This window comes from Ooceraea biroi, chromosome 4 (genome assembly GCF_003672135.1).
Source record: "Ooceraea biroi isolate clonal line C1 chromosome 4, Obir_v5.4, whole genome shotgun sequence".
Taxonomy (NCBI): domain Eukaryota; kingdom Metazoa; phylum Arthropoda; class Insecta; order Hymenoptera; family Formicidae; genus Ooceraea; species Ooceraea biroi.
Genome location: NC_039509.1, coordinates 17,291,269 through 17,314,518, shown reverse-complemented (window position 1 = coordinate 17,314,518; position 23,250 = coordinate 17,291,269). Strand labels below are relative to the sequence as shown.

The 23,250-nt window shown below is 37.0% G+C and overlaps 2 protein-coding genes and 2 long non-coding RNA genes across 8 annotated transcripts; 1 reads left to right on the top strand and 3 right to left on the bottom strand.

The window, feature by feature from the left end:
- The first annotated feature begins 10 nt into the window (after positions 1-10).
- On the top strand, positions 11-18,834 carry LOC105282637 (formin-J). 4 transcript variants are annotated; one of them, XM_011344780.3, is made up of 8 exons: positions 12-968; positions 1,724-1,934; positions 2,261-2,390; positions 2,474-2,519; positions 2,763-2,853; positions 3,404-3,601; positions 3,778-6,780; positions 14,927-18,834. In XM_011344780.3, exons 1-8 carry the CDS (start codon positions 823-825, stop codon positions 14,996-14,998), a joined length of 3,897 nt encoding a protein of 1,298 aa, XP_011343082.1. In that variant the 5' UTR covers positions 12-822; the 3' UTR covers positions 14,999-18,834. The 4 variants fall into 4 exon arrangements, with proteins under 4 accessions (XP_011343072.1, XP_011343062.1, XP_011343082.1 ...); XM_026969107.1 differs by having other exon boundaries at positions 13-968; positions 2,261-2,384; XM_011344770.3 differs by lacking the exon at positions 14,927-18,834 and having other exon boundaries at positions 11-968; positions 2,261-2,384; positions 3,778-7,708.
- On the bottom strand, positions 7,502-13,685 carry LOC113561823. Its single transcript, XR_003406468.1, has 2 exons — positions 9,728-13,685; positions 7,502-9,443 (listed from the first exon to the last, which is right to left on the bottom strand). It is a non-coding gene; the product is annotated as an uncharacterized LOC113561823 (long non-coding RNA).
- LOC105282627 lies at positions 13,953-15,024 on the bottom strand. The gene is made up of 2 exons (XR_894552.3): positions 14,886-15,024; positions 13,953-14,564 (listed from the first exon to the last, which is right to left on the bottom strand). It is a non-coding gene; the product is annotated as an uncharacterized LOC105282627 (long non-coding RNA).
- A 533-nt stretch (positions 18,835-19,367) lies between the features above and the next one.
- LOC105282647 (tumor protein p63-regulated gene 1 protein) lies at positions 19,368-23,064 on the bottom strand. Of its 2 annotated transcripts, XM_011344803.2 has the most exons (6): positions 22,819-23,064; positions 22,490-22,694; positions 22,198-22,374; positions 21,844-21,951; positions 21,397-21,530; positions 19,368-21,285 (listed from the first exon to the last, which is right to left on the bottom strand). In XM_011344803.2, exons 1-6 carry the CDS (start codon positions 22,892-22,894, stop codon positions 21,098-21,100), a joined length of 888 nt encoding a protein of 295 aa, XP_011343105.1. In that variant the 5' UTR covers positions 22,895-23,064; the 3' UTR covers positions 19,368-21,097. The 2 variants fall into 2 exon arrangements, with proteins under 2 accessions (XP_011343105.1, XP_011343113.1); XM_011344811.2 differs by lacking the exon at positions 21,844-21,951 and having other exon boundaries at positions 20,038-21,285.
- Between the last annotated feature and the right edge of the window lie 186 nt (positions 23,065-23,250).

The window sequence follows — 23,250 nt, the reverse complement described above, 5'->3', positions numbered from 1 at the left end:
ATGCGTTGACGCACTTTACTACTTTCCTGTTTTCCTCCGAGAGGTGAGCTGAGTATAGCTGAAGTGAGCATCGAAAGGTTTGTACGAACGAGCAGTACTCATAGAAAAAGACAGAATAGTGAAAACGTGGTTCACGCGAGTCGGCTGCAGTCTGCTGTGTTACGCAATCCATTTCGTGCGACCGAATGTGTTATCGTTCGTGCTATCTCATCTCGTCGGAGTGCGGAAGGGAAATTGGTGTCCGACAATGATACGTCGCGTCCGCGAGATGCGATGGAGGTTATGAGTGCATTCATGCGAATGATTCTCGGCTGTGAATGATCATTGCAGAGGATCCACACGTGTCTATGTTCGTCGGCATCGGTTTTTGCGAATGAAATTACGTGAAATCGATGTTGCACGTGATCACGAGCGAACTGAAGGAGTCGCGAGTGGTGTGGCTGCGAGGTAGCGCTGAAAGTTGGCGGCGAGTCGGCCGGTGTTCGAGCATTAATTATTCGAAAAAGTTTTTCGCACGTGTTGCATGGTGCATTGGGAAAAACGGAAGCGTTAACCAGAAATCCCCTCTAAAGCGAGAGAATTCCTACGACACGAGCGGGAAAGCGGTAGTCTGCTCAAGTGTTTACGATAACACGATACGACGCCATTTTCGATCGCTCGAACGAATAACGTGAGATCAGTCAGTGAGACGTGACTCGAGCACGTACCGAGTATCAGATACTCGCTCTAACCCTTCCCCCCCCCCCCCCCTTGACAATCCCACAAGACTTTCGTGCTGAAGTGTGCATCGTTTAGGACTGAGCAAGTTGTGTATAAATATAAATGGCGTCTGACGAAAAATGGTACTTCACGAAGGAGCAACTCGCAAACTCACCGAGCAAGAGATGCGGTATCGACGCAGACAAGGAGCTGAGCTACAGGCAACAAGCGGCGAACTTCATTCAGGACATGGGACAACGGCTCGTGGTGTATCCTTTTCATGCGTGCACGCAATGAGCGTTTTCAGTTGCGCTCTTCGTATTTCTAGATTTTCCCCCTCCCCCTCTCGCCGCCCATCCCGTTATCACTTTAATTTTAACATTTTTTCAGTCTTTGATGACACATCATGAATCGATGCGTGTAAAACGCGTAAAAACCACGTTGCGCGAAAACCGCGCCGTGGTTGTTCGCCCTTGAATTTTCTCCACGCGAGACACGGGTCTATGAGATTTCCATGAAAAAGAGAATTCATCGTATTAATTTCTCATGGGTCGTATTAACTTCTCGTAAGTATCGCGAAGGATTTGGAAAATTTTATAACCGCTAAATTTCTACTCATTCGAGGGAACACATGAGTGAGGTTATGAGCTTGGGACAGTTTTTTTTCTTGCACTTCTGTACTAGTGCAATAAGTTAGAGTGAAACAAATATACTTTCTTTCACTCTCTAACTTATTGCACTAGTACAGAAGTGCAGAGAAAAAGAACAAACCTCTTGTGTTGCCCACAAAGTTTGAAAAATGAGATTGGTCGAAATAGAGACAAAGAATGAGAATTATTGCATTATTCTTGTCAAATTTAATCTTAATAATAGAAATTATGATTTGATATATGATACTTTTTGTTACTTTACAATAATATTATTTAATATGTATTATATGTTCTGATTTCAACATTTCCTACGAATTTGTGCTCATAACTACTTATATTCTATGCATTTTCCTTAATAATAATTACAAAATTAGATCCCAGTTGTGCATCAACACAGCCATAGTTTATATGCACAGATTTTATGTGTTCCATTCACTGACACAATTTCATCGCAATGCCATCGCAGTAGCAGCCCTTTTTTTGGCAGCAAAGGTAGAGGAGCAGCCGAGGAAGTTAGAACATGTTATCAAAATGGCATATATGTGTCTTCACAGAGATCAACCACCTCCTGATAGCAGATCTGAAGTAAGTATTACTGCACAATATTGATTTGTATTATTACTAATTTAAAGTTTTATTTTATTTATTAAAATTACACATAGGAGTAGAACGTAATTACTACAGTTGTTGGTGTGCATATATTTTTATAACTTTATCATTTTACTGTAGAACAATAATTATTGTACTCTTGCACAATGTAAAATGAGTGATAAAAATGTACAAGCCGACAATCATAATTATTAGGGTCTAAGATATAATTTTAATTATTGTTAATTTGTATTGGAGTATACATTCTACTTGTTCCATTGTGATACATTAGTTTTCTAACGAGTTTTTTATTTTACTTACAGCAATTTCTCGAGCAGGCTCAAGATCTAGTATTTAATGAGAATGTCCTTTTACAAACATTAGGATTTGATGTTGCCATTGATCATCCACACACACATGTAGTAAGGTGTTGTCAGTTGGTCAAAGGTAAAGGTATTAGATTATCGTATCAATCAACACAGCATATTTGATGTAATCAATTTCTACGGAGGTCTGATTACATCTTTTTATTTTAGCAAGCAAGGACTTAGCTCAAACTTCATACTTCATGGCATCTAACAGGTAACATGAATTTTTTAATTTTTATTATTATATAGTAGATGCTACTGATGATATAAAAGCAAAGGTATATCTTTTTCAAAATAAATATCATTTCGTAGTATAGTCCCAAATCTTTTTTATTCTATTTGTATACAAAAATATTTTTCCTTTTTGATGAATAACAATTTAGAGAACAATTAATCGACATTTTACTCTCTTTTTGCAAAGTTATGATTGTTTTTAAATAAAATAATTTCTTTGCAGCTTACATTTGACAACAATGTGTCTACAATATAAACCAACAGTTGTAGCCTGTTTTTGCATACATCTTGCGTGCAAATGGTCAAACTGGGAGGTGAGATAAATATTATTTAAATATTTATGCATAAATTAATTTGGTGCTTTTTGTGAAGAAATTGAGTCTTACAAAAATATAATAAACATGTAAATCTTCGAAGTAGTTGCCACCATTTTCAAATACTTTTCTTCATTTATTAGGCCGCTGACGAATTCCTTCTTGAAAAAAAAGAAAGTAAATATAGACTTAATTCTTTGAGAAAAAGCACTGAATTAATTTGCACATCAAATATATTTGTAAATCGGTAGCAAAGCAAATGTAATGATAAAAATAGTATTATATAGAAATTTTAAAATAATCAAAATTGTATATGTTTATCTTTACTAATTCTTATCGATTTATTGCTTTTAAACCTTCTAAGTCTTATTAATATGTTATTATCGATTGGAAGACCACAATAATAGCTACTGCCGGCATTTACTGATTGAGGAGTTGTTAAACAAGTTTTTTTACTTAATAAACTGATTTACAGTGCATGGTAACTTTATTCGAGTTAATAAAATTTGAACATGTTTTTAAGAATTGCGCGATTCTTTCTCGTGCACAGATACCACAAAGCACCGAAGGAAGGCAATGGTTTTGGTACGTGGATAGAACTGTAACTTCGGAACAGCTCGCGCAACTCACCAGTGAATTTCTTCACATATTCGACAAGTGCCCATCGAGATTAAAGAGAAAAATCATGAGCATATCTGCAAACCAAAGTCCAATCATACATCAACCAAGTCTACCAAATTCTCCATTTGTAAGTAATAACACTGTTATGATACCATCTTATCTGGATCTTTTACGATCCAGCAATCTTATTTTACGTTCTTTTCGTTCAACTTCGTACTCATTTGCTCGCATTTGGTGCCACGAATTAGATGATGCATCTCTAATTCTCCGTGAATAGAAACTCTGACTTGTTTCTCCTGATAGGATGCCGAGCCACACAAAATACAATCTCCGGTAATGACAATGATGGATGGTATCTCTCATTCGAGTCGTTCTCATCATATGCAACCGGAGAAACAGGAGAAGCAGGATGAGAAGAAAGCCGGAGCCACTGTGGGACCATCGACGTCGAGAGCAGCTGTAGATTATCGAGAGTATCGCGAGAAAAAGGAGCGGGAGCGCTTGGAGCGCGAGAAGGCAGCAGCTGCGGCGATTGGAGGCGGTCACCTTGTCGACCCGAAACATCATTCGCATCACCATAAACCCGTGACGAACCCGAGTGTGCCGAGTAAGCATCAGATGCCATCGGTGCAGAAAGGAACCACTCTTCATCATAATCATCATCACCGACCAGATATGAAAGTTGGTCAGCCAGTGCAACCACAGAGACATTCGATCAGTAGTCAACCCAGAGAACCCAACCGTGATCCCAGTAGGCAACGATTGCCGAGAGAACCAAACGTTGGTGTGGCTCATTCGTCACACGCTCATGTCAATTTAGATAGTTCCTCATCCGAGTCCGCATTGCATAGGACAGACGGCGCTTCGCAAGACCTCGCATCCTCGATGCACACCAATCTGCAGGAGAAGCTGAGTAATAACAATCACAGTGGTCATAGATTAAATGCACTCGACAGCAAGCATCAGCAGCACGACAAGAGGATGTATCGGGGCGAGGATCCAAGGCTTAAATCTGCAAAGTACGCGGACATGAACAGAATCGAGAATCAACGACGAAAGGCGGAGACGTTGGAGCAGAGGTGCGAGGAGGTGCGGAAGCTGATTGAGAAACCGCTACCACCACCGAAGCAGGTGGATGTACCGTACTTGATGAATGCGCAGCAGAAGCAGCAGCAGCCACATCACTCCAAGTACAGTCAGCAAGCGCAAGATAAGTCGCAGGGTGTCCCAATGTCGGGCGACGTGAAACACGCCACCGGCCAGAACGCGCTCCCGCAAGATAAATCACCCGTGTCGACGTTGTCGTCGCAAGCGCTGCAAAAGACTGTTCCCGCGAAGGCGCAAATTCATAATCCACATACGACGCAAGGTGTGTCTCAGATCCTGAAGGATACCATCAAGAATGGTTCCCAGTCGAGTCTCAGCAGCATGGACGATCCGAAGTCGGAGAAGCGATCGCGGACGGCCGTACACGAAACGGCTGAGAAGAACAGCGCCGAGAGAAATTCTGCTGAGATTCAACAACAGAGCTCTCACGTACACACGCCGCCCAGCAAGCACAGATCGCTCTTCAGCCCGGAGACACCGACCCCGCGGGAACCGCACGTCCAGAGGCCTAAATCGAAGCAAAAGACGCCACCCTCCGTGGTGAAGATAAAACAGGAGCCGCGTGCATCACCGTTTGCAAGCCCCTCGACTTCGCAAGACTCGGTAGTAGCGAAACGGCCGATCGGAGACAGTGTGGCGTCTTCGCACAAGAGGCTTCGCACGTCGAGCATCGGCGAGAGTGAGCCGCCGATAAAAATAAAAACGGAAATCAAGATTGAGGATGCTTCCAGTCTGGAGGCGATGAAGTTACTCGGTCGTGTGCCTGATCTAATTCAGCCGATACGTGATAATTCTTCGTTGTCATCGAATGGTAGGAGCAGCGGTGCATCGTTGGTGATGAACGATCTGAATCTGCCGGAGCTTAACAAACCATTCGAGCCAGATACGCTTCGTTTCAACGCGATGACGCAACACAAGGTCTCGTCAATGAACGTGCACGCGCTGACGAATGGTATCGATCTTAATATAGTTAAACAAGAGTCTCTAGAACATTGCAAGAAGGAGCCTTTAGAACATTATTCGAGGAAGGAGACATCAGGACACAGAGTCCCGGAACCGTTGCATCCTCATCTACAGTCGAAGCTGGAATACACGTCGCCGATGAAGTCCGCACAAAGTATAAGCGCGTTGCTTCAGGAGACTCTGGCACCGATGCCATCATTGTTGCAAGGCCTACAACAACATACTCAAGTACCTGCTCCGCAAATGCATCAAGAGCTGCAGCAGCAACAACAGCAGCAGCATCATCATCACTTGCAGCAACACCAGCAGCAGCAATCCATTTCTCATTCATTGATGGATCATCAGCTGCCAATGACAACTCAATGCTTGTCCGTGCCGACCACGAGTGATAATCTCACGCCAATTGCTTCGACTGTAGACATCAGCGCTCTTTCCTGCGTACCGATGACGCAATCAAGCGGCAGTACGACAGAATGTGTATTGCCAACAACCTCAGCCTCTACGACGGTGGTCGTGGTTCCGCCGGCAGAGGAGAAGAGATCGGAACACCACAAAAGCGAGAAGAAGAAGAAGAAGGAGAAACATAAGCACAAGGATAAGGATAAGAGTAAAGAAAAGCATAAGCACAAACACAAGGATAAGGACAAGGAGAAACATCGAGAAAAGAAGGTAAAAGGGAAGAGCGAGGAGACACCGACAGCGGCGCGCATCAAGATCACTATACCCAAGGACAAGCTGAATCTGAGCACCGAATCGTCGCCGAATGTAAATAGCGGGAGCGGCACTAGCACTGGTATGTCGGACAAGAACATATCGTCGCAGAGCACACGATTGAAAATCAAGATCCCGAAGGATCGGCTCAAGAGTAACGACGGCGCGTCCGCTTCGTCGCCCGCGCAGCCCGCGGTGATGCAGGGCCCGCTCAAGATCAAAATACGTACCGACGGGATTCCGAGGAGCTCGGCAGCGGCGCAGCCGTCATTGCCGCCGCTCCCACCGCAGTCATCATCCTCATCATCGAGCGTCTCCACGCACCTGACATCGACCATCGAGTCGTCCGCGAATGAAACGAATCGGAAACGCGCGCTGGTCGAGCCGACCGGCGACAATTCGACGATCAGCGGATGCACGCCCGCGAAAAAGCAGCCGCTGATGCCGCCGACAAGTTACAGCCAGGGCCATCGACCCGGAGAAAGGCAGAACGGCAGGCACTATAACTCCGGCAGCAATAATAAGGTACGTGGGGGTGGTAGAGGCGACCGTCAGCAGCATCGCGGTCGCGGTCCACCACCACATCACCCTGCCGCCGGCGATCGTCATTATTATCTGCGTGACGGTTACAGTAACGAGCGTGGTAGTCAGAATCACTGTCATTTACCTCCTCATCATTCATACCAGTCCCACAATCTCCCCGTAACTCACGGAGATGTCAGCGGGTACGCGAGAGTCAACCAGAGTCAAGTTGGTCAGATCGCGGACTCTTATTTTTACGGCAATTATCCGATGTTTAATGCACCTCCCGGTTACGTCTACGATCCCGCTGTCTATCAGCAGTTCTATCAGCAGTTTCAGCAGCAACAACAGCAGTCCTCGTATCCGTTGTTCACCGCTGGGAACAATCTGATAGTTACACCAGACGGCACTATTGACACGTCGGTGCCGCCACCGTTATTGCTTCCGAATCGTCAAATACAGAACGCGAGAGATCATCTATCGACCTCGTCCGTTCGACGGATCACGGAATTGGCGTCAGCACCTCCTCCCTTGCCTCCTCCTCTACCGAGTGGACCACCGCCACCCACTCCTCCACCGCCACCTCCTTCCGTTCAGGATTAAAAAAACGACTGCATTTTTCTCTCAATTGTTATCTAATTGAAAACGGCATAACTGCATTTACAAATTTTTACGATAGATTTTTAGGATAAATTAGTTTTTTAGGATAGATTAGCTTTTTTTAAGGATAGATTAGTTTTTTATGATTATAGATGAGATACGTTCCGAGATGCATTTATAATATTGAAAATATAACTCGGTGACACGTACTATAAAGTTTCAATAGTATTGTCAGCGCATTTCGGAACGCACTCATGATTTCCCAAAGTCGGCGTATATCATTGATAGATCTTTCAACTTATACAGAAAAATAAAATTATACGCAAAAAAATTTATATACAAAAAAGAAAACATACAAAAAAATTATGATTGAATAATATCTTATAATATGAAATTATAATTCATAAAATTATGTTTCAAAAAGTTATAATTCAAAAAATTCTGGTTTAAAAACTTATGGCTCAAAAAACATAAATAAAATTTCTATATACGATAGTATATATATATATACATATATATATCTTATAATGTGAAATTATAGTCAAAAACTTATGCTTTAAAAAGTTATAATTCAGAAAATTCTGGTTTAAAAACTTATGGCTCAAAAAAAACAAAAATAAAATTTATATTTATAATAGTATATATATACATATATAATCTTTTTCTGCTTTAATAAAATTTCTAAATGCAGTTATGCCGTTTTCAATTAGATAAATAGATAATAATTGAGAGAAAACCTAAATAAAAATTATGATTAAAAAATTTATGGTCCAGAAAATTATCGTAAAAATTATGGTTCAAAACAAGCTTAATTCATCTTATAAATGTAAAGTATTTTCCTCATATATAAATATATCTTGCTGGGAAAGATTATTCTTGATTGTCTTTGTGTAGTCGAAAAATTTGTATATGAATCTTTTAGAAATTGTTTAACTTTTGATGAGTTTCTTTAAAATCTCTTCATACCGTATAGTCTGAACAAAATTTACTTAGATAGATTTTATGAAATGATTTATAAAATAATAAAATACATTTACAGAAGATGATTTAAGCTTGACTTGATTTTTTTATAGAAAATCTCAGATACTTTTTTACATTTAGTAAAAATTTATATACATATGTGTATATATTTGATCGATCGAAATTATCCAGTGAAGTGCATTGTAGTGCATTTTTTAGATGATTGCGCTGTGTCGTTCTATTCCATTTGCGTTCTCTTTATTTCACGAATGTCAGTGTTTCTTCTTGTTTTTCCTTCGCGATTAGTGCATGTACATGCGATCAGGGAATGGGATGAGATATGTGTTTGAAAATAATCCTCTCCTTTTCTGTCTTCTTATCTTCCTCTTTTATAATGTTTCTGGTGGGAGCAAATTGAGAGGAGCGAGTAACTTTTGAGAACTCACACATTTAGTTGAATGTATATAATTGTAATTTTATATATAAATGTATGTAAACATCTGAATATGTGAGTTCGACTTTCAGAAATGTAAACGGAAATAATATCAGTAATTGTTCTGGTAGCGATTCTAAACTCGCTAAATTATTTTTATTGGTCTTTTTCTCTTTTTTAATATTAATAATATCATTGTTCTGATAGCGATTCTAAACTCGCTAAATTATTTTTACTGGTCTTTTTCTCTTTTTTGATATTAAAAATGTACCACGGCATGGTACCATTTGTTCCATTTTGTATATATGTACATTATATACAGTACACATCATGTCACCGTATAATTTACTCCAATCGAATATGGTAATTCGTTCCCATGTGCGACTGCATTGTATTGAAAGATTTATTCTTGAGTCAGAGCTTTAATTGTGGTAGTGTCGATTTTATAAGATTTACATGAAACTAATCATATCGAATCTTAAATACTTTGATATTATAAATCTACATTTTATCTATGTAGAATGTTATAGTTGCTATAAATTACATTTATTTAAACTATATAAAGTTCATATAAACATTACATTAACTTGGATTAATTATGGTTCAGAAAATTATGTTCCAGAAAATTATAGTCCAAAAAATTATGGTTCAAAAAATTCAAATTAAAATATGTCTATACAGGGTATCCCAGCGCTCGTGTGACAGCCGTTAAAGAAGTATCAAAACTTGATACTGTAATATCACATATCATTCAGATTCAGGGCAGTTAGAGCTTGTCACTACTGTGCAATGATGCATGATGCATGATACTGTGCAAAATACCGTGTCTGAGCGCGCAAACTTTACATTTAAACATTTAAAAACTATTGTAGCCTCAACATTTTGGTATTAGGATTTTCGTCTCCAACTACTCTCAAGAATCTCTCATTAACGGCTGTTACCCGAGCGCTGGGATACCCTGTATATGGCATATATGTTACAATATAACGACAATTACTATCAATGAAGTAACAATTCATACATTTATGATAATTGAAGCGTTATGTTTAGACTCATCTTTTAATTTCTTTCTATTTGACGTAAGATGATAGAAAAAATTAAACAAATAATCTATGGTTATAAACATGATAATCTCTTCTTCAATACGAGATTAGCTTTTTGTAAGTGTATAACATTTCTTTTTGTGTAAACAATCAAGTATCTTCCTTGAATCATCTCTCGATGTTTTTAATGAAAAATTGATTTGTAAGGTTTAACATTTTTTAATAAGTTCTTGCATAGGGATATTAATAAGATCTTCAAAATAATATCTCTGGCACAAGTCTGATCAAAATTGACACCGCCATGGTAAGCTCCCTTGTTTTTTTATTGTAAAGGAAAATAGCAAAGCTTCATACGATGTTTGGTATTTAAAAGAAGAAAAGAAATGAAAAAAGTTTGAAAATAGGAATTTTCTTAGTGTATTTTGGGTATTTTGATTTATATTTGTACATTTGGTTTATAGTATAATTAACTATCAGAACGCATAAAATAATTTGAGTGCATGTGACTTAAGAATTATTTGTACGAGAAAACGACATACATTTATTAATAGTAGATGAAGAAACAGGAAACGTGTTGTGGAATTTTAAAAAGGACACTGCCAGATTGAAATACAATGTATCATTTTCCCTTTGTTATTTGTTGTAAATAATACTGATCGATGCGAATTTAAAAAGGGATTATAGTTTTCTATCTGCTAGTGACAACCACTTCCATTGTTTTATACAATTATCATTCGCAAGTTACTTATAGAGATGATTTGGAATTAGTTGTATATTGGCTTAATAATAAGAAAATACAAGCATCGCTTAAGAAACAATTATGTTTATAAAGAAACATGAATGTATATTTTACATGATGTTAACGTCAAAACTAAGTTTTGACTGTATCTGATTTACATTCAGTATTGGCATCTCAACAAAATTACTGCGGAGTCATTCCCAAAAGCACGTTTCCTGAAAACATTCTTTTCATTCATTTCCTATTGTGTTGTTTATACAGTTTGTGCAAATAGTTATTCCTGTATCTATTTTAAATAGGTATTGTTGTCCGTAGATGTATATTTTCTCCCAACAATTTTGTAAATCTTTTACATGCGTACTATAAAACAAATGTTGATGCAAGAATCTATTACATTATGATTTATATTTAATTGACGTACATATTTGTATTCGAATTATATATATATATATATATATATATATATTTCTCAAGATTATATGTATGTTACGTATATGCAGATATATGCAGCATCATTTAAGACGCTTAAGATAATTAAGAAGTGTATAAATATATAGTGTCTATTTATAACATGGAAAAATCACATAGAGATATTACATCATAACATCCGAGTCGTGAATGTATTATTTTATTGATTGTTGTAATCATTGTCGCAACTTGTTGTTACTATCTTGGGCTGCGTTCCGTTATTCACTGCCAGTACTGAAAATCTATAGTTCACGTGACATAAGCTATAGATTTTCCGTACTGGCAGTGAATAACGGAACGCAGCCTTTGTTGTTAGTTTGAAGTACGATCATTTTTACGATTAAATGAAATTTCGCAGAGATGATCTGTGATCAATTTCAAAAGTGATAATCTCTTTTAATGATATGAAAAAGAGAGACGCTTACACAGATATATTTTCTTTCCATATAAATTCAGAAACTCCCGTGTAAACTATGTGTTTTGTTGAGTAGCTATGATCTCGTTTGAGTTTCTTTGAAATTCTTGTACATGATAAAAAATACATATGTTTTTATAATAGTGTGTGTGTATAATTTAGAAATTTTACCAAAATCAAATCTGCAAATCGGATTTCATAATCTGAACAACTTGCTCATTTTATACAGGGTGGGCCCAATTGATATCTCTGAATCACGAGGACTCTCATTTATGTTAAACTTATCCTAAGTTCGGTTTTTTGCTTTACAACGCCCGTGAACTGTTACATACACATACACATATATGATTATAATCTAATGATTATTGATTGTTCCTCTGATATCCATGTTATGTACTTAGCTGTCGACAATTATGCTTGCACGGGACGAGATTATTTTTAGGCATATGTACTTTTAATATTCGCCGCCGTTCTCTTCATCGTGTATGTGCGACTGTTAGATTTCTTCGAGATGATCTAAAAATGGTTTATTAATATGTATGTATGTTAAATGCAAGAAAAGTTTTATATGATGGTTGATATTTAATGGAAGGAAATATCTTTATACGATGTTTGATATTTAATGGAAGAAAGCTTTATACAGTGTTAGATAGTTAAAGGAAAAAAGGCTTTACAATGTTTGATATTTAATGGAAGAAAAGCTGTATACGATGTGCTGCTTCATACGATTTAATATTTAAACTTTGTATTCGGAATTTTTATGGTAAAATGTCTCATGTGCTGCATATGAAATAATGACCTCAGCCAAACCGCGTGTTGTATCGACTTTTGTTATCCAGAAGTCGCTTAGGCAAATTTTATACCAAGCGATTGCTCTTGATTCCCGCCAAATGTGATTGATTTATGATAATGTAGGCTGAAGAGCCGTGCGCGGTGAAGAAAGGACATATTAAGAAAGTGAATCCACATAGTCAATCGTGACAGTAATATAGAGTATTGCTGAGGTCTAATAATACATCTAAATGAAATATCTAGTTTTTATAATCTGTGATTGTAAAAGATTTAAGTAAGAAAAAGATATATGCATACATAATAGTAGTATGTATTATATATGACATTCCACCATTATCGCCCTTTTCATTAGCATAACGAATGTTTGAACTGAGCTGGACCAATTTAGCTGGCTATTATTTTGTAACGAAAACTCTACAGTGGCCTTAGATTTTCGCACCGAGTTAAGTTAATCGAGTTAATATAATAGCGGTATATTTTATTCCCAAAAAACACTAAAAACATGACTGATCCTCGTTTTAATAAAAATTAGATAATTTGTTAGACTTGTAATTAATGCCGCGAATTAGATAACCATAATGACATATTTTTTAAGAAAAAGTTTAAATTTAAGTTTGGTTAAAGATCTGTGATCGATAGTAGAAGTATGTATATATAGACACACATACATATATACATACGTATGTATATATGTATGTGTGTGTGTGTGTGTGTATATATACATCTATGAGAGGGAGAGAAATAAAAAGGAGATTGAGCGTGTGAAGGAGAGAGAAAGAAAACAAGGATATACATACATATGTACATAAATATTACATACCTGCGGGGCTCATGCGTGTGAGCAGTGAATAATGCGAATGAATAATGTGAATAAATAGAAATATTAGGATGCAATTAATTTGCCAAAAAAGAGAAAAATGTGTGTATGTGTGTATACACACAGATATATATATTTATGTATTTATATATACATGTATACACGCATACGTACACATATATGTGAACACTGCGTAAATTCTGTACATGATGTATACCTACTCGTCACTTGCCGCGTACGCTACCTGTTTCGAAGAAAAGAGAAGAAGCAAGATGCTTATTACTTCGTATCATACACATTTGCAAAAGACGTAGAGGTTTGCAATTGCTGGGATTTTTAATTCGGCGGTAAACTTTTATTCGTGATTATTCCACATAAGGGACAAAGCGTAGAACATTCGTCTTTCATCTCGGAATGTCTCGTGCGATGGCAAATTTTGTAGAACAGGAATCGTACGTGTCACGTAGTCGACAAAAAGAAAAAAAAATATATATAAACAACGTGAATAAACGCTCTGTGCAAATGAAACGTACCTTAGTGATTATTTTATCTTTTTCTTGATACCACACATTATATATATGTATAGATATATAAACATATAAATTTTTTATTTATTGATATATATTTATATATACATATACATATATACATATACATATACATATGTATAGATATATACATATACATATACATATGTATAGATACACATACAATGACACACACACACACCGCACATTGTATATTGCAGTCTCTTTTGTACGTACTAACATCACAATTTAGTTATACAATTTAGCTGGCATTGTACAATAAATACCATAATGCGACTATTAAGCCATGTAAGTGCAAAGACTGCGATTCACTGGGAATCGCAGGCAAGACAAAAAGATATAATTACACCGCTGGTGTCATTTGTTTCCTTGGTGAAGGGTACATCACGGCTTACTGTTGCTACTATGTTATTATCACGAGCACAATTACCGTTGTCGCCGGATTACATTATCGCTGTTATTGTTGTAATAGTGTTATTAATGTTCTCTGTGATGTATGTATGTATGTATGTGCGTATGTACGAGTGCGCGCTTGCCGATATAAGCATGAGCATGCGCTCGCCGGATATGAATCTGTATAATCTGGGTGTATATCTGCATGCGTAAAATAAAATATCTGCTGATCGGGTGACGCTTGATTTTGATCCGTGTATAGCTTCATTCGATTAGTCGCTTAGTTGCGTGTATCATATATTTGCGCAAGAACAAATCAGAAAGAACCGTGAAAAAGGGTTCCCCAGGCAGGCACTCCAATGCGATGTCTCGCTGCATTCTGTTTTGTCCTCGGGCATCACGAGATAATGGAATGTCATTATTACACATGATGATGCTTCCTGTCCGCATGAAGGTATACGCCAAAATTAATCCGATGTAATTTAGCTTTGACAAGGTCATTCCCCGCCATTAATCACTCTCCATTGTCGATCTCTTCCAAGTGCGACTCTTTATTTTGAGAATCGATATAATAGGCGGCTGAAAAATGAAGAAAAAAACAGTTACGCGTCAGTTACAATTACAAACTCAAAAATATGAGAAATTGAGTCATTCGCTTTGAGAATCGTGCCGAAAGAAAATACATGTTGCTGCCAATTGTTAAACGTGATTTCATCAAAAAAATTTCAAAGTAAATTTGCGCAAAATCCAGATTCGTCTTCAACGCGTCATTCTCAAAGTAATGGCCGAAATTGCTAAAAATAAAAGAAAAAACTGTGTAATGTAATGTAATTTATTTACGTGGCGCATTAGTTACTTTATAAGGCAGTATATCCCGATATTGCATCTTCTCTTACTTACAGTATTTCATACGTAGATGTTATATCTTTATTTGTTTTCAGGAGAGACACACGTCCAGCCATCACAAAAACTCCAACAAGCTGCCGCAGTCGCAACAGTCCCACACGACGTAGTATGTTAGCGGGCAAAGCGATAAGGACGTGCCGAACGATTTGTCCATCTCGAAGAGAAGATCGTTAATTTGCCACTTCACCCTTTCATGCCGCCGACCGTTTTTCCCTTTACCGCAACAAGGATCATCTTTCTGCGTCTTCTCTTTTGTCCCATCTTACATCCTTCCGCTTTGTATTTCGACAAGGGAAGGAGGCCTCCTCCTATATCATTGCACGATGATGATTCTAAGTGTGTTAGCTCAAGCTTTTGACGGAAATCGGAATACATTTTGACATCAAAAGCTTTGGGATGGAAAAATGTGAACAAAAAAGAAAGAAACGTGATGTTGATTTCAAGCTGAAATATGGCTTACGTTTTTAATTGTTTGCGTACTAATCCTCCTCTCATTCACTTGCTTTCTTTTCCGTTTGCATAGTGCGCGCACAAGTGTTGATCCTGAAGTGTGGATGATCCTTGTCAATTCACAGAACTGCAAATAATGTTGTTAAATTATTTACGTTCCAATCGCGGATTAATCGTTTGCGGCGATCCACTTGTTGCGGTTATTAAACATCCATTGTTGAGCGTTTCGCTATTCTCCACGCAAACGCGTCCCGCTCAGTTATATTTGAGCGAAATATAAAAAATAATTAATCATTTCTTTAATCTTTCTCTCTCTCTCTCTCTCTCTCTCTTTTCTTTATTTTTCTTATTTCTTAAGTGAAATATTCTTCCAATGAATTCGTGTGAATAGCGAAACGTTCAGCCGGAAAAATGCGGTTAACATGTTGCTTTGGGTAGTGCATGGAGGTGTACTTTGCGGTGCAAATTACTTGAGATAAATTTTGTACTTGGGAGTTTCGTAAAGAGAGAAAATGTCTTTAAGAGGATAGAAACCGGGGGCTGTTCTTAGACTCTTTATTCGCATTGTCTCGTCACTTAGTGATATTTATCTTGTCGTTCTCCACGTGGGGGAACGTACACATATTCCTCGCCGAATGAATTCTTCATCCAAATAAATAAATTACCAACGATTGGTTGGTTTGTTGCAGAGGAGAATTTGGCAAGATAATAGATTAATTTCGGTAGTCTTTACTAGTTGAATCGAATAAAAATCTTAAGTAGATTAAAACTGATAATAAATCTAATAGAAGTTGACTTGTTTCGCTCAACTCGGAGACTAATAGATAGATGGAAAAAATTGCATACTTGTATTATACGTATATTAGCATTGTATTATTATGTAAAAGCCGCTTTAGATTGTTTTTTTAAACGAGGTAATAGCTCTTATTACGTTACGTTACTGTTAGAAAGTCGCCTCGCGACCTCGAGTACATTATGCATTTAACAAATGCCTTATATTTTCGGCTGTGTTTTAATGATACTTTGTTTCTTCTCACACGCATCGTCAATGCAATATACCGTCTTTACGCGGAGAACACGTCATCCATTTTTCTTCACGATGATTCGGTGTTCTCAGATCCTCCCGTTCGAATAATTCACCCCATCAGAGTCCATCAAGTATATGCCCATGCTACTGATTGTTCTGCGAGATCAATTCGCGACCGAATGTCTCTACAACGAAGCGATCGATTCAATTAAATAAAACAAATGCATACACACACACACACACATACGGATATATGATTCGCGCACGCAGTAAAATATCTGCTCGATGATGCCCGATGGTATTTATATATTGTGTCGTCTTATTGTGTAAATAGTTCTCTACTCGCATAATGTAGGAAGTAAATATTATATTATCGTAATTTAGTTATAAGTGACTATAAAGTAATATTGATATTACCGACAGACTGTAAATAAAATTATTTTGTATGCCAAAAGAAACCAAATGAGAATGAACTCTACTCCGAAGCACGATGATGTCACATGTAGTCGAATGCGTAAGCGTAAAATGTGGAGACCTGGAAAATGTATATCAATATTCACACCTACACGCACCTACGTACCTACGTGCATTAAAGATGTATAAAGTTACGCGCAATCGCTCAGCGAAATCGATGTTTACGTGCGCGCGGGGTTTCTTTGATATAATAAACGCGCTGATTACGATTATTATTATATTTTCGGCAATACGCGAGACAACTATATAGGTTCAAAGTGCGTTTTAATAATCGTCCAATCTACATTTTCTTCTTTTCTTCCTTCCCTTGTAACATGATTTAAGTTAAGCGAAGTTGCGCGAATTACGGATTGCGTAATAATGGCACGAGACAAACTGATTTGTTCAACCATCGTGTCTCTCGTATGTTTAGTAGTATTTATATCGTCGAAATTTATATTGGAGGCACGCCGAAGAAAGTGTAGATATCAAATTAATTAATTCACGAGTATTCGTGCCGCCCCCATCGTGAAAACGGGATTTTTAATCGAGTTTCATGTTCGATCTTTTTTTCCTTGTTTTCTTTTCCTTGATGATGATGAAGATGTATATCCGACACAATAATATCACGATGTTGCGTTCCGTGATGTAATAAATATTTTTTTATTTTCATTACAGTAAGGAGGAATAGAGAAAGCGAGATGATGACAAATTTATTTCATTGTGTCGGCATATATCTCTTGTCTCAATTATTGTTCGATCACACCTCTGAGAGGAAAAAGAAAGAGAAAGAGCGAGAGAACTGCAAAGCTAGATTAAGTTTCTTTTTCTTTTCTTTGCAACTTTTCTTTGCTAAAAAAACTTTTTTGTTCTTTCTCTCTCGGCTACGCGTGCGTGGGGTATGTATTTATCACTATTAATTATGTTCGTTGATACATGATGATTATTATCACGATTGACGATATAAATAATATGAGCTGTTGGGCAAGGACAATCTAAATCACAGTGAGTGAAGATAATATTTCTTTGCAAGTTTGCATTTTTGTTAGCATGCGAACTTCAGTGTAAAAGTTCAGAGTAAAAGGGACGATGAAAAATCCGTTGTAACTTTTCCTGTGGAAAATTTTAATTTTTCTTTATTGTAGAATTATAAAAAAAAAAAAATTTTTTTACGTTAAGATATAAATCTTCTTTCGTTTGATTACGAAATCGAAGGGGGAGAGGAATATTATGCTCTATATTATGCTTAATCGACTATTGTTGATTACTCTTAGATTTAAATGACCGTAACTCAACGGCTCGTATTTGGGAAAACTAACTGTAAACGAACGTCCGAATGATCCTTGATGACTGGCGCAGTCCGTCATCATCGATCGATTTCTTCAAGCGCGATGCACTTAGAAATGAAGCGATCGAGCGTGCGAATGGCACGCTCCGTCGTCGTAGGAATCGGCGACTAGTGAAAGTCGATGGAATTGTCGTTGTCCACAATACTGTACATAATAACTCTAGCTCGTAAGGACTTAGAGAAATAACAACCGCGGATGCGAAAATGCGTACGCGACAAACAAGGAAATATAACTCGCATTACTAACGCTCGTGAAAGCCGTGTGCACTCGCGAAGTTTTCCTCGGTCGCGCCTGGAAAGGAACTTTGTTTTGTTCGCTGTTGCAAAATAATACAGATGATAAGGCAAATGATAAGGAAGTGGGAGCACGTGCAGGCATTTTTCTTTTTTGAGATCTATCAAGGTAACCGGGATAGATCCGTCGTTTTAATTTGTGTTCTTATTTTGAGGCGAAGGACGTGTGTGGGCGTTCCCAAGTAGCAAAGTGACCTCAGAAGACGCCATTACGTCGTTTTCACTTTGCTACTTAGATTGTTGAAGTTGAACTTAAAGTCTCTCAACTAAAAGGCGCGACCGGGGACTCGGCTGGAACGAATCGAGTTTGCCTAGTTTAAGGCAACGTTCAACAGTTATCCTCAATAAAGAAAGAAGCAAACAAACATTAACAATATCTGCCAATAATTTCTCTTTACTCTTGTCCTCCTTTATCCTTTATCCTTTTTTAGACATTTACTGCTACGCTACTTTTTCATTATTTATGCTTACCGTCCGCGAGATCAGCTGTGTACGAAAGTCGGTTTAAATTCCAAGAATACGCATGCGTACGTTCCACGTGGCATACTGCACTCGCAATGCAGAGCTCCTCTCTGCAGCTTCCCTTTAAATTAATATATGTATGTTATATTGTAGGATGTACATGCGCGATGCTTCAAAATGATATATAAAACATCAATTTGATATATAATTAAATTGATATATAAAATATATATCAATTAATATGATTGATATATCCGTGTTACATATCTGCGCAGTTTGTCTCATTTCATAGATATATCGAACAAATTATATCTATAATTTATCATTACTGATTACTCCAATGACTGATTCTTACGATGGGCATCACAGCATGGGTTTCACGTACACGTCATCGACGATAAAAACATGACGAAGTCACCGCAAAATTATGGAGAACATTGTTCAATAAAATAGTATAATATATTCCAGAGTATATATACATTTACAATTGCGTGATAATACCTCTGCGTGTGAAGGTGCGACGATCTCCTCACTCAGCGGAGAAATGCGGTAACAAAATAAATATTAATCTAAATATTAGGTTACATATGGTGCACATATGGTGATCATGACATTCGCGCAACTGTGCTCAATCAACAGGTGGTACAAACAAGCCACCTATCTGTTGCTTCGAATACCTAACCCTACCTAACCTCACCTACGTAATCTGGAAGTAGATATAGGAATAAACACAGTCAGCTGATAAATGTATACATATACATACACTTTACACGTGCAGTGTGCGTAAGTGAACTTTCGTAGGATAACATGATCGGTTACTTTCCTTCGATCTTTATAGGCCGCAAAACTTTTCTTCTGCGCTCGCTATCGTACAATATACATATGTATATATAATAATGAATATATAAAAAATTTAGTAACATCAAGTATTTCAATTTTCTAAATATTAATACAATACGATTAAATATTAATACAATATATTGATAAAAGTCAGTGACAAGGAGACATCTTTAAGCATTTTCTTTTTTTAGGATAGGATATTTCCGAAATATGAATTGCTCAAGATACCTGACTGCGAGATATTAGAAGATATCTCATTGAACCTAAAATTATAAAGATTCAAGATTTCTGATTTATTTTTAATTCCGAAGTAGACATACTGTACCATGTATACATTTCATGTACATTACATTTCTCTATGATAAAAGTTTACAATAGATACTATTTATTTCTATTTATAAAGTTTCTTGCATAGTAATCCAGGTACCAAGTGATGGTATTTGATTCTTATATAATGAAACATTTTTTTAAAAATCTTACAAATTTCAAAATGAACATCTTAAAATGCTTTCTCTTAAAATATATTGAAAATCTGGCACATAGTGCAATGTATATATAATTTACAAGTACAAACTTCCATATAATGCAAGTGTTGTGTCAAACATATTTATAAACAAAATAATTGACAATTATAGATAAATATGTAATTCTTATGTTTAAAAATTGCAGAAAATATGATTAGTTAATGAAAATTATCACTAATAGGCTTTACTGTTTCTTACGAAATTAAGTTAAAATACAGTAGACCTCTGTATAACGCGATCTCGTATAACACAGATTTGTATAACATGAAAAATTGCGCCAATGCCTAATAATGCAGTAAATCGGCCCCGTGTAACGCGTTAAATAACTAAATACAACTAATTCGCATGATATATAGTTAAGATAAATGATTTGCAGGCTTCTATACACATTGAATTGATCGAAAAGTCGTGTGAATTTTTTTTTAGCAAAATTCAAATGCAAAACTTATTCTTAACGTAAAATTGTTGAACGTTTGAAGTTCGTATAATAAATAATACGAATTCGTATAACGTGGAATATCCGTCGCGTTTATACGGAGATTTACTGTAGTTTCGAAAACTTTGTATACATGCCTGCATACGATCTTTTAAAATCCTGTATCTTATCCTAAATATAGTCTATCATAGAAGTGATTGTATTGCAATATCAATTGCTAGTCCTTAGTAAGTATCTTACAAGTGTCAGATCGCAAACATTGTAACATAGATGTTACAAGAGAAGAATTCTCAAACGAGAGAAAAATATAAAGCTCAGAGAAAATACCTGTACGTAACACTACAACGCGATCCTACAACGTGATCGACGAGATTAGAAACTGACTTTGCCGCGTATCTTAAAGAAACCTAAGCCGTTCCTGTTGTGCACTAAGGCACCGACTCCGCAATAATTCTCTACGATTATTGGCATAGTGATGACGGTGCATCCCCGGGGTAGTAAACTTTTGAGCGTAGTCTGAAAAGCGTCTATGTCGAACCTCGTTTTCACAACTTCAGTTCCTGTTGCAAGAGAGAATATCTCGAGTTATTAACAGATTCTTATCAGGTGAGATAACGAATCTTGTTCGATATCGCTGCAGTAATACTTATGATTCATCATTGATTATCTACCTTTATACCAAAACAAAGGATGACTAGCGTACGTGAGCCACGGTATGTCTTTCGCGAACGGATTCCACTTTTTTATCAAAGGCAAGGGTTGTCCTCTATTCCACATGAGTCTCATTCCAGGCATGTGTCGCTTCCTGAAATGTCCAAGATACTGTTTTCACAGGTCCTTTTTTACAAGAATTATGATATACATTGATTTTATAAAAGTAGAATGCACTCTAAAGATTCTCTTCTCCTCGCCATGAAAATGGATCAAGTTTAACACTTTGTGAAAAGTATTTGTAATAAAAATACTAAAATAAAAATATTATTAAAAAAGCATCTTTTAAAAGCATTAATCCAGATGCATTGTTCGATAAAAAAACCGGACCAACAAACTCATCCAAAGCAAACAAACAAACAAATATAGCGAGTCAATGCTGGACAAATATAAAGCTGTAAAGCTACCTAGGCTCGAATTGAGTAAGACCAGAGCAACCTGCAACAGACGACCACTCTTGACGCACTGCACATTGAATCATAGACGACACGCCTTCTGCTAATCCGCTTAATCGTCTAAAAGATATTAAATTGGCTTGAATAAAACGCCACAAACATGAAATAGACAACAAAGAAGCTGTGAAGTTGACTAAGAAGTTATATAAAATATTTATGTTACACGTTTGCCTTAGTTTTGTCTCGTAAATCGTCACTTATTTTTAGCGATAGAAAGAGAATAATCAGAGGAGTCATTTTAATTAAACAAGCACAAGTTTATGTTTATCATGAATGTTTACTACACAAATTATTATTAGTACTCACGGAGCAAGGGATGCAGTTGGATAAATCAAATCACCTGTAATTACTGTATCGAGCAGTGATATGGGCACTCGATTAAAATCAAGTATCTTTAAGGAGATAAAGTCATACTTTACAGAATAAAGAGCATTCGTTGCCAACAAGACGAGTCTTTCTTTCTCTGTATCCCACAAACTTATTCTACAAATAAACAAATTTTCCTGTCAGAACTTACAAAATTGCAATAATAACAAAGGCACAGGAAATCGTTAAAAAAATCATTTTAAAAACAATTATTTATACTGATAACACGTACTCGGTCAACAGCCAACTTCCAACAAGTTCGTCATTGTGTTCCTTTATCAGGTTCTCCGTGCAATCGTTTATCGCTCTCTCTACGACCTCGTTTCTGTCGGTGAAGAACGTGTGAACGTCTATGTGCCGGAAAGGCACGTTACACATGTTTTTCGAACTGGAATTCCGCTTTGACGTGTCATCGCTGCTCTCCGTCGTTGATTTGACTGAAATCAAACGAGGCGAGAAGGATGATCGACAACACGTTAATTAATTAATCATGCCTTTCCCTAGATTAAAAATCTCTTGTCAAAAAATTGTTTATGTACGAAAATTTATAATGAAGCTCACTGTCAGTGTTGGCGATTTCGAGGGTGGCTCTTTCGAAATTTTCGGCAGGCCCGTCGTCTAAATACGTTTCCTCCATATTCTTAGGTTATGTGCCACGAGGAAGCTTCCGTTACATGTATCCGCAAGACGATGAAAGAATCACAACGGCAGAAACGCGTGGCAACAGGAATGTCGCTGAACCGTCAAGCACGTCTTTCGAGAATTCAAATACGTGTACGCATTCGGCTGGGCTATTTAAAAATGACGTTTCCAGTCGATCTTGCGAGACGCCATATTGCTGCACTGTACAGTGGAGGGGGAAAGGCGCGCACTTTAAATGGTAGAAAAATTAAAGTTATGAAAGCGACTGCCATTACATTTTCTATATTTGTTTTGTACCTTTACTAAAACTTCAAAAATTCACACTGTACTGTCTCTTTCATCTTCTCTGCG